The 12,714-nt window shown below is 36.2% G+C and overlaps 1 protein-coding gene across 1 annotated transcript in view; it reads right to left on the reverse strand.

Annotated features, from left to right (window-relative positions):
• The window catches only part of erbb2 (erb-b2 receptor tyrosine kinase 2), a 144,434-nt gene that overhangs the window by 26,394 nt on the left and 105,326 nt on the right, over positions 1 to 12,714 (reverse strand). Inside the window, exons 11-16 of the mRNA XM_052113070.1 lie at positions 12,572 to 12,662; positions 11,278 to 11,480; positions 1,606 to 1,738; positions 1,260 to 1,350; positions 211 to 365; positions 67 to 111 (exon numbers count right to left, since the gene is read on the reverse strand). Of these exons, the coding sequence (XP_051969030.1) occupies positions 67 to 111; positions 211 to 365; positions 1,260 to 1,350; positions 1,606 to 1,738; positions 11,278 to 11,480; positions 12,572 to 12,662 (718 nt within the window). The remainder of the gene's footprint in view (positions 1 to 66; positions 112 to 210; positions 366 to 1,259; positions 1,351 to 1,605; positions 1,739 to 11,277; positions 11,481 to 12,571; positions 12,663 to 12,714) is intronic.

Consider the following 12,714-nt stretch of genomic DNA (forward strand, 5'->3'; position numbering starts at 1 on the left):
CCTAGAAAAGTGAAAACGCATCTCTCCTGCTGCATGAGTATATTTTAAACTCTGGTAAAATCTTACCCAGTTTTCTGTTGGATGGGGCACCCCCTATCATCTAATGGACACCTGAGAGTAAACACAAAATGCAAAATTAAATGTGAAATTGTTGTACGTGACCTGAATCTAAATATGTTGGGTTGATTATGTGCTCAGTGCGTGACTCACGAAAGTGTGCAGTTGGTCTCACAGGGCAGACAGTGTCCTGTAGCATTGAAGAATTTCCAAACAGTGTGCTGGTCCTCTTTTACACCACTGGGACAACGCTCCACACACATATCTCCATCCTGAAAGTGCAGACACTCCTTACACTGATCTGGACCCTGAATGAAAACAACAAACAAAATAACATAATAAATTAGATTAAAATAATCTAAATAAATTACTAAAAATTACTAAAAACATTCTAAATCAAGATATAGGCCTGCAACATTACAGTTCTTGAAACTTTAGAATCTTTCAATTAATCATGAAGACATAAATTAAGTCAATTGACACTCATACTTTCTGGCGCAGCACGCTTTGAATATTCTCTTGGATAATGGGGCCTTGGAGTCAAAAATGTTCAGAACCACTGGCTTAGTTTTCTTTATACAGATTGTTCAAGGCAAAAAGACACTTTGGAATTTGGCATTTATAAACTAGATGTGTATATTTTGTGAAGAAAATGTAAATGGTGCCTGTCGATGCCAGATTTGCTGTTACAATATTTGGGTTGTTGTTGGAATGTTGCTAGGGTGTTCTGAGAATAAGCATGTTGCATTGTCACTATGGTGTTCCAGGTGGTTTCCAGGGCATTGCAAGGGAGTTTTTGTGGTTGCTAGAGAGTTATTACATGTTTAGTGGCCTGAGTGAGAAGAGCACAACCCCATGCCTTTATGATGTTCTGGTGTAGAAACATGGATGATGCATGTTGCTATGAATTCTGGGTGGTTATTAAGGCATTTGTAGGCAGTTGCTAGGGTGTTAGTAAATGGTTTCTTGGGAGTTATCGATCAAATCCATAACACAAAATGTGCAGGACAAGTTACACGCTGAACATTAGTACTTAACGGTTTGGGTTTCTTATCTATTTTTAATGGTTAGGGTATTAGGGTTAAGTTAGGTTAACGTCATCCTAAGTATGAGCAAGAGTTATAGTGATCCTTGCCTTGGCAAACAACTCTAATAACATTTCCTATGTATTGTATGTGTTTGTTTTTGCATGAATATCTTACAGGGCCTGTACAGGAGGTAGAGCCGTTGACTGCATGACACTCTGGATGGCATGAGACACAGACAGAACCATCCACAAACTCCCGTACTGACCTGTGAGAAAAACAATTGATGGAGACATAACATTGAGACTTCTAAAACCACCAACTATAACAGCAGAATATTAATATACATTAAGTTTTACAACATAAGGAACTATTGCCATAAACACATTTGGTTTCAACACTACATTTAAAAATTAACAGTTAAATAATCTATGTCTAAGTAGTTTTGGAAGACATTTTACAAGTAAACACAAAAAAACATGGAAATTAAGCAATGAGGAATCTGCAGTTACACTGTACTCACCCATGTAGGACATTACACTGCTCCACACACTCGGTCCCACGTTTGTAATTGACACATGACACACACTGACCGGGTCCCGGCCCCCAGCAGCCCGCCTCAGCACACAGGGGGTCACAGACTCTGCCCTCCAAAACTACACAGAAAGGGAAAAAAATTATTTTTGATTTTTAAAATCAATGCAATGGAATATTATTTATTATGCGAAAATTAAAGATTTAAACACCCCTTGAATGGTTTTGACAAACATAGTTTAATTTCTTGTGTTGATGTACTTCTTGAAACGGGAAGTTTGGGGATGTTATATCAAAGAGCTTGTCCCTTATAAAAAATTGTAAATAGGATTTAGTTATGACGAAAACATGGGAAGCACAGTAAAAGCTAAATAAACCTAGGAAATCCATCTGCTAAGAATTTGTGTGTTTCTTCACATTTGGGCATTTTTAGCTCTGTGAATGCCTAGAAAGTAAAGTCTTGTTTAACATTTTCACACTCTCACAATCATTTTTATTATTATTATTATTATTATTATTCTTTTAACAATGTACAACAGTACTAGGGGTGCGCCGATCCGATATTCAGTATCGGTATTAGTCCAATACTGGCCAAAATCACTGGATCGGATATTGTAGGAGTCGGGGGAGTATATTCCGATCCGATACGATCACAGACTTAGTCCTAAAATGTCGCTTAACACCTGAGCAACATGCCGTGAAGAGAGATGAGCAGCATACGTCATGCAGGGTTGCCAGGTTTTCACAACAAAATCCTGCGCATTTGCTGCTCAAAACTAGCCCAATCGCGATTCAGGAGGAGGAAAAACTCAAACTTGGCAACCCTGGTGTCACGTGAACAGTAGCTAGAACTTGAGTGACAGATAGTTGAGACCTGGAGTGGTGGTGGCGTAGTGGCTAAAGCACAGGGCTGTTAATCAGAGGGTCCCTGGTTCGAACCCCACCACCACTGTGCCCTTGAGCAAGGCACTTAACTCCAGGTTGTTCCGGGGGGATTGTCCCTGTAATAATTGCACTGTAAGTCGTTTTGGATAAAAGCGTCTGCCAAATGCATAAATGTAAATGTACCTGTCAGCTGTTTTAAACTCAATGAAGAAAAAAACAAAGCCGAGAGCAATTTATGCAATATAAGCATTTCGAGAGAGAAACTTCAACATCACGAACTTGATTTAACACTTGCAGAAGCATCACGGAAAGGAGTATACTGAATTTACCCAGGCAACGAGTGCAAAGAAGAAAAGTGTGCCGCAACAACAAACATTGCTGGAAACAATTCAGAAGCATGAAAAACTCCCCCCAAACAGCAACAAAGCAAAGTTGATAACGGAGAAAGTGACTGACTTTATTGTGCTGGATGACCAACCCCTTTCTGTTGTTGAGAATATGAGTTTGACGCATAATGGAGTATTTGGAGCCTCGCTACATGATGCCAAACCGGCATTTCATCTCCGACACGGCTGTCTCAAATAAGTACAAGCAAGTGTGTGAATTATTTTCGAAATGTTTAGAAAATGTTGCCATGATTAGCTTCACAACTGACATCTGGAGCACAGACGTGTGTCCCATGTCATTACTAATGGTGTTTGGACCAGTAGTAAGAGGCTACGCAGCCAAAGTGAGACTCCAAATTAGTACATAGACCACCAATTAAAGAGTGTAGAGGGTAGTCCTCCAATTCTAGGGCTATGTTCAAAGATATGCTTTTTGAATGTTAAAGACAGAAGTTCATGTTTATGTAGAAAACAATTGGTCCCCTGTAAGCTCAAAGAACAAGAACTCAAAGAACTGGAAAGTACCATTAAAAGTGCTGAAACAAAGTGCCAAATGTCACACTCCTACAAACCTAAATACACAAAAAGTTTCACATACTGTACATATTTAAATCATCTGAAGTTATTCATATAAAGTTTATGAAACTGATAATTCTGGTTCTGGATGCTGATAGTCAATACCCCCCAGTAGAAGCTGGCTGCTATGCACTGTGCATAGTCAACTATTAACCTAAGGCCACATCCACACTAATCCATAGTTTAAAACCTCCGTTTTCAGTTTCCTTACGTCAACATTTTTGAAAGTATGCTGTTATAGACACATGCTATTACAGTCCCATTTTCGAGAGTATTGGGGTCTGGCACTTTATCTTTTTTAAGTTCACATTTCTTTAATGAATCTGTATAAACTTCTAACATACAGTAAGTGGAGCCATATTAATAACATAAAATGTGTAGAACCCCCGTGGTTAAAAACAACAAACATCCGGCAAGATGTCTTACATGCTGGCAAGGCTTTTATTACTTCAATAAGCTACTCCAAAGTTATATCTCCATCAAAAAGTCTTTTTACCACTCATCAGTTAAGGAAGGTCTACTAAGGGAGGTCTAGTAAGGAAATCCCAAATATCCTTATCCGTATTAATAGAAGTAATGGCGGAAGATGTATTTTCTCTACCTTTTGGGACAACAGTGTTGTAATGATATTTTAGTGACAGTGATGGAAATGAAAATCAAAGTAAAAGCAATGCTACTGAAGAAATAATTCACTTGAGTAATAAAAATATGACTCAAGTAAGAGTAAATAAGGAAAAAAAAGAAGCTTTTTTGAAACAACAAATTAAATTGGATCTAATCAGTACAGAGAGGGAAGCTGACAGCCCATATGCACAAAAACAAGATGACAAATTGGCTACATCAGAGTCTCTGAGTAAAAGACCCCTCACGGGTGCTAAACAAGCAGCTTCAATGAACATGCATGACAAACACTTGCATTGCTGCAAGTAGAGGATTCTTGGATGAACACTATGGGCTGAAATATGTGCCACCAGAAACTGAATTTGAACCAATATATTTGAATTTGAATGGCTAAACTTGAATAATTGCATTGAAAAACTGAATTTGAATCACATCATTTGAAATTGTATTGTTTAATTAAAATTGAATTTATTCAAAAACTGAATCTGAATTGTATCATTTGAAATTGAATTTATTCGTTTGGAACTGAAGTCCAATAAAATTTGATCCTCACTGAAAATTAAACTCTCTATATATCTTCACATTCACTTCTCACAATTCAGATTCAGTTCTCAAATTCAATTTCAAGTTACTGAGACAGACATCCGGGTAGTTGGAGGATGAAGGAAGAGCAATCGAGCGCAGATCGATAGATAGCGTTCATTGGCGCACAGGACTCCTCTTGGGCCAATCAGCACCAATGTTTTGGAGCACAGTACGTTACCCGCCATGAAACTATGGAATTACGATTGTGTCAATAATAATGAATGTAACTTTATAAAACTGAACGTAACTTTTTCAGAAACTATGAAAAATATTCCATTACAAAAGAAGAAAAACACAATTAAAATGAAAAAATTAACTCCGTCGCATCGAATTTAACAGGCTCTTCAAATATGCTTCATTTTTTGTTAATGTTTTTCAAAGATTCGTTTTCGCAAATCGTGGATTCTGAATACATTGCCACAGATTTCGCTTACGCTCGCAGTTTTTCGTTTGCTGTTTTGAGACAAACCTCTCGTGGGGGTGGGCTTAACAGTGATCTACTCTGATTGGATAGTGAGCTTTTGATGGACAGGTGCTCTCTGACCCGGATGTACAGATGTCACTCAGTGGCGCGCATATTAGAAAGCTCTCGCGGTGATTTGTAGTTATGCAATACGTCGTGCTTTGTTGTATTACTTACTAACAATATGTAAATAATATTTGACCTATAATTATATAATTTAATATTATATGAGACCTTCGATCGTCTAATAATCGTCTTCGATCAGTCTGTAAAGATGAGCTCTCAGGACAGACACGGAGCGGCATCATCTTCCTCCTCTTGTCCTTCAAGGCAGCTTGAAGTAAGTTCGTGTTACTGAAGTAACCAATAACATCGATAAAACTTTTATTCATGTAACGTTACAGTGTGCAACAGTTCTGGCTTTATTTTGCAAATTTATTGTTGTATTGTAAATGCATGCTAAATAAAATGTTGCTGTTTTGTCATTGTCATGACTGCAAAACTGAAACCTGGCCATATCTTGGTCCACTGTTTGACTCTGCCCCGACTGCTGAACGGACTGCTGCTGACCCTGCCTTGTGCTGGTATTCCCGAGCGACTGGTTAAGAATTTCAAGGTTGTTATGTACAGCTGCAGATGCAGCATCTGCACCAAGATTTCTGCCTTGCTGTAGAATGAAGACCAGTTTGATATCTGCACTGTCTACATTGACACGTCCTTGAATATAATAACTGTGCAAAAGAGCAAACAATCAAACTACATAACATCATGACATGACATCAGTGCATTGCAAACTTGTGAATGACAATAAAAAATTATTAAAAAATATATAAAATTATGATATTTTATATGCGTTTATCAAAACATTGTGAATAAATATAATAAAATATATGCAATATTCCACCACTGTGTTGAAATTTAGAGTGTTTTCTGTAAAATTAGAAAATTGTATCGATGTTATTGGTTACTTCAGTAACACGAACTTACTTCAAGCTGCCTTGAAGGACAAGAGGAGGAGGAGTGGAGCATTTGTTTAATAAGCAAGGTCTTTTATTCAGATATTCAGAATTTCTTTCTGAATACCAAATACCAGTAACCCCAAAAGAATTTGCTACAGTAATGGGTGCTATTCCCTCTGGTTTATGTATGCTTTTTAAAAACCGTAATTACTTCACACCAGTATCTACTGCATCCTTTCCTAAACCTTGTGATACTTCTGTTGGTCAAATCTGTTTTTCAGAGTCGAAAGCTAAAAACTATAAGATCTTTATTTCTTAAGGATTTGATTTCTGTTCCACCTGTTATTTCCTTTTGGAATAATTTGTTTGGTAACCTTAATTGGAAAAAATCTGGTCTTTACAGCAGAAATTCATTCTCACAAATAAAGTGAAAGAAATTTCCTTTAAGTTGATACACAGTTTCTATCCTGTTAAGAAATTTATACAAAGATTTAAATCTGACATTGAGCTAACATGCTCTTTTTGTGTGAATTCTGATGAAACAGTGGTTCATTTATTTTGGTCGTGTCATTACACTCAGAAGCTCTGGAATGAAATTGATGTTTTTATAAAGTGTAAGATTTTGCCAGGCTTCTCAATACATATGAGAAATATTATATTTGGGTATTTTGATTCAGACCCCACAAACGAAAATGTCTGTTTTGTTATTAATTTAATTATTTTCTTAAGCAAATTCTATATTCACAAATGCAAATTTTTAAACTGTAAACCTATCTTCTCTGTCTTCTTAAAAGAAATAGAAAATTATCTAAATTTGATTTCAGTATCTACTAATAAGAAAGCCATAAGGACTGTTAGAATCTGAACTGCATTTGATCTCTTCATGTGAACATTTTTGTGTGATGTAATGCCCTACCTCTTCTTTTATTGTTATATACATTATTATTATTATCTTTTTTTTTTAATTATTATTATTTTTTCTATTTATTTTTGTCTTCTTTATTGTTTTGGTTGATATTATGTGATGCACGTATGCTTTCTCTTTTTTATGTTCCTGTTCTTTGCATTAAAAAAAAAATATATATATATATATATTTTAAATAAATAAGAGGAGGAAGATGATGCCGCTCCATGTCTCTCCTGAAAGCTCATCTTTACAGACTGATCGAAGACGATTATTAGACGATCGAAGGTCTCATATAATATTAAATTATATAATTATAGGTCAAATATTATTTACATATTGTTAGTAAGTAATACAACAAAGCACGACGTATTGCATAACAACAAATCACCGCGAGAGCTTTCCAATATGCGCGCCACTGAGTGACGTCTGTACATCCGGGTCAGAGAGCACCTGTCCATCAAAAGCTCACTATCCAATCAGAGTAGATCACTGTTAAGCCCACCCCCACGAGAGGTTTGTCTCAAAACAGCAAACGAAAAACTGCGAAGCGTAAGCGTAAATCTGTGGCAATGTATTCAGAATCCACGATTTGCGAAAACGAATCTTTGAAAAACATTAACAAAAAATGAAGCATATTTGAAGAGCCTGTTAAATTCGATGCGACTGAGTTAATTTTTTTCATTTTAATTGTGTTTTTCTTCTTTTGTAATGGAATATTTTTCATAGTTTCTGAAAAAGTTACGTTCAGTTTTATAAAGTTACATTCATTATTATTGACACAATCGTAATTCCATAGTTTCATGGCGGGTAACGTACTGTGCTCCAAAACATTGGTGCTGATTGGCCCAAGAGGAGTCCTGTGCGCCAATGAACGCTATCTATCGATCTGCGCTCGATTGCTCTTCCTTCATCCTCCAACTACCCGGATGTCTGTCTCAGTAACTTGAAATTGAATTTGAGAACTGAATCTGAATTGTGAGAAGTGAATGTGAAGATATATAGAGAGTTTAATTTTCAGTGAGGATCAAATTTTATTGGACTTCAGTTCCAAACGAATAAATTCAATTTCAAATGATACAATTCAGATTCAGTTTTTGAATAAATTCAATTTTAATTAAACAATACAATTTCAAATGATGTGATTCAAATTCAGTTTTTCAATGCAATTATTCAAGTTTAGCCATTCAAATTCAAATATAAATGGTTCAAATTCAGTTTCTGGTGGCACATATTTCAGCCCATAGAACACCAGAAGGTTTGAGGTTCAACAGTCAATAAAATTACAGGAAATTTAACTATTTAAATTTGTAAAATACCACCAAGAAAGAGTACTTTTAGTCAATTAGCTTTTGCTTTTAGATCAATCCATGACTGGGCATCACTGCAGTGTATTTATTTTGTCTAATTAGAGTCCCACAGACACACATTAACCCCTACCCCTAAACTTAACCTTACCTTAGATAGAACCTTGGTTTTTCTACAGTACAGGTATTTTTGTAAAGTTACAGAAACCACAAAATTAACCATGGTTACTATATTACCACCATATTACTGTACTAACACAATGGTTAATTGCATTAAAACTATGGTTTCTGCCAAAAAAACATGGTTACTACAATATTAATATAGTAGGCTAATACAGTGATGCAATCTACACACACACAAGCAATGCCGAGCTGCAGGAGTAAGAGGAAGGGAACGAGTGCGAACGTCAGACCTGCCTCCAGATCAAACCCTTCTCTACATTCCCCAACATTCACTGTGACCAAATCAATGCGATAAAATCAACATTTATGTACATTTTTATTTATTAATTTAAGTAGTATTAAAGGAAATATTAAGAGAGGAAACAGAAAATCGGATGGGAAAAAGAGTGGGACAAAACGCGAATTCGAACCACGGTCACTAGGACAACTCTACACATTCACACACCGTCTTTACACCCAACGCCACTGCAGCAACAGCTATTGTTTAGTTTGTTGTATATTTCTGTGGTTCCACCAGACTATTGGAGTGCAAATAAATGCACAGTGTGGCTGATGCCATTTACACCGGGGTATAAAAACACTCTTTTATATTGCTTTTGAACTTCGTGTTTTTTAAGATTTGCTAGTGATTGGTTTTGATTGTTGTGGTGATTTGTAAATGATGTATAGTGTGTATTTGTGTATAAAGTTATGTATTTTGAGTATAATGTTGTGCTTTGACATCAACCTGCCCAGGGACTTTAAAAAGCCTTGTATTTTAAGTTGATAGTACAGTCAGTATGGTGTCCTCTTTTCTTCGTCAATGCTGTTTCAGATGTTTGACTTCCTCCACTCTGCTTTAGAGTACATCATTCTGTGTAGAATTCAAACGGATTGCACAAGTTTGTGTTCTGTGCAATTCTCCAAATTAGCAGAGTGTATCAATGAACTAAAAGATTGGATGGCCAGAAATTTCCTTTAATCAATTTCGACAAAACAGAGGTGATTGGACCAAAAACCTCTAAAAATAAGCCACTAAAATATATATTGACGCTCGATGGATGTACTGTTATGCCATCTTCTTCAGCAAAGAACTTAGGTTTTATATTTGATACCAATCTGTCTTTGAAAATCAAATTACCAATGTTTGTAGAACAGCATTCTTCCACCTGAGAAATATTGCTAAATTACGGCTCATGCCGAAAAACGAATTAATGCGTTCATGACCTCAAGACTAGATTAATGTAATGCATTACTGGGAGAATGTCCAGCAAGATCAATAAATAAACTTCAATTGGTTCAAAATGCAGCAGCCAGAATGCTGATTAAACCAAGAAATATGATTATCCCCATTTTATCATTGTTACATTGGCTACCTGTTAAATTTCGTATTAATATTTAAATTCTGTTAACTACATACAAAGCTTTGAATGGTCTAACACTGTACTTAAGTGACCTTCTGACACACTATATTCCATCACATTCATTACGATCACAAAATTCTGCCTTGTTAATAGTTCCTAGAATATCAAAATCCACAAAAGAAGGTAGATCCTTTTCATATTTGGCTCCTAAACTATGGAATAGTCTCCCTAACACTGTTCGGGATGCAGACACACTCAGTTTAAGTCTAGACTAAAGACTCATCTATTTAGACTAATTTATCCTTCAACTAACAATTAGGCTGCTTTAGTTAGGTCTACCTGAACCAGAAACATCCATCATGATACTCTGCATAATGGCGTCTATGCTAATATTATTCTATTTGTTTCTGTAAGACATCGGATAATTTGTCATTGCCTCAGCTTTGGACTTTTGGCCTGCATGTTGAACTGCGATGCACGTCATTGATCTCTGCCTGCATTACCTTTGTCTAATGATGGACTACACACTTGAAATGAAATGCATACAATCATTTAACTGCCAACAAAACCTTCCATCAGCCAACTAACAAAGGACAGTTCATCTATGTGAACATCTGCAGTTAATCCAGGATTAACTTTTATGACATTAGTCATTAATCTTACAGTTCATACAAAATCTTTTATTTTTATTTTTAAAACACTGGACCATAACGCTTACTTAGTTTAATAATTTTAAACCATGACTTGCACTATACATAAGTAATATTGGCATTATACTCATGATGTTAGAGAGGAACTGGCCCCCACAGTGAGTCTGGTTTCTTCCAAGATTATTTTTCTCCCATTAACCAACATCTTATGGAGTTTTGTGTTCCTTGCCACAGTCGTCTTCGGCTTGCTCACAGGGATTCTAAATACAATTATTATTTATTTAATTTCTATACACATTTTACAATCATATTTATTTAATATGCAATTGAAGCCTGGAGGACTGTGCCCTGCGGGCTTCCGTCGTGCTGGCCAGAAGCTTGTTTCAGGAAGCATTTTTAGCGCTTATAACTTGCTGAACATTCAGCGATGTTTTGTATATATTTTTGTGACTTTGAAATTGTTGTGAAAATAAATGTAGCAAAGTTGAATCCTTAATTTTGAATCAACTCAAATACTAAGATTTATTTATACTCATAAAAGTAGAAAAATGTGAGAAATGTACTCAAGTACTGTAAGGAGAGTAGCTGTAATTCGTTACTTTCCACCTCTGAGGAAAACACAGTTCCAGTGTGGATGAGAGGTGTAAATGTTGCAAAAATAATGCGTTTGCAAACAAAAAGTTATTAGTGTGGACGTGGTCTTATCTTAAATGCAAGGGACTATATCTTCTAGTGGAAGGATGCAACTGAATTTGCTTTCTAAATTAACATTACAAAAATATAAAAAAGGGTCTTTTACCACATGTTTGTTGATCTCGGTTGTTGTTGCTGATGAGGTTCGGTCCCTGTGTGGGGTGTAGCAGAGAGGTCCAGGGAAGAGAGGAGGTGTAGCACAGTCTAGAGTTATTATGAATCAGAACTAAACCCCCACTGACACTGCGCAATGAACGCAACCCGAGAGACTCTATCTGCAAAGACTGGACTCCCAAAGAGAAAACACCCCTGAAGACAGAGAGACACGAGACAAACAGGTTAACTAGACACCTAAGGAAATTAAATTACTAGAATTGACATTGTCTGAAAAGAATGTGATATTTGCCTGTGCAAAAGCCACCACCACAGCTAGCAAGTTCTGTATGGTTGCCTGAGCATTGCTGTGTGGTTGCTAGGGTGTTCTGGGTGGTTGCTTGGTATTTGCTAGGTAGTTAAAGAATTGCTACGGCATTGCTATGGTGTAGCGAGAGTGTTCTGATGGTTGTTAGCCCGTTGTTATTTAGTTACTAGGGTGTTTTGGGTTGTTGCAAGGTGGTTGCTAACTGACCCAGTCAATAGAGCCCACCCCTAAGTCTCGAATATATTCTGGTCTCTAGATATAGCTTGGGTCTCTCCTTCAATGCAAGTCTAAGGGATTTTTTCCCCACACATTTTATCGTCCACAAGGTATAAAATTCATACATCCGATCACTTAAAAGTTAAAATAAACAGCAATAATAAAAGTAATAGCACACCTCTCCATTAATGAGCTGAATGACTGGAGGTATCATTAATGTCTGTGGCACAAATATCACTAATTACAATCAAATTCATCACTGAAACAATGTTATATAACAATATTCATTTATATTCTTCAGATTTATTTGATGCAGAAAAAACACAAATCAATGCAAAAAGGTAATGACAAAGAAGCCTAATCCTTTTTCACAGCCCCGTCTTTTTGTGCAAGTTTCTACTTTGATTTAAGTTTAAACTATGAAAAAGTACCTACACTTTCATAAACTAACAAAAGTGCATTCTTTTCCCACAGTTGGTTTAGTGACAACTGACTTCAAGTGTTAAAAGCAAAGAACATGTGACACATCATGCAGCAGGTGTAAAGGTCATTAATCATTAACCTTTATAACTAACAGGAAACTGCAGAATTTATAAGTCTAACTAGCACAGCAAAGTAGGTATACTGTCCAGCAAATAAAACTATGTGTATGTGAAGACTGTATTAGGAAACAGGAAATGTGGAGAGCAGAAAAACAAAAAAGATACAGGTTAAGCAACATTTCAGATAAGAAGCAAAGAGAGAAGGAGCGAGAGATACTTACTTGTAAAGCATTCTTCCTCTGATCACCCTCAAGTTTTCAAAAACACTCAGATCAGGCAAATAATCTGGCCATGCATCAATGTACAGATATCCTAAGTCAAAATATAATGAAAATACATTGTTATCCCAAATGTAAATTTCATA

This window comes from Xyrauchen texanus, chromosome 40, assembly GCF_025860055.1.
Source record: "Xyrauchen texanus isolate HMW12.3.18 chromosome 40, RBS_HiC_50CHRs, whole genome shotgun sequence".
Taxonomy (NCBI): Eukaryota; Metazoa; Chordata; class Actinopteri; order Cypriniformes; family Catostomidae; genus Xyrauchen; species Xyrauchen texanus.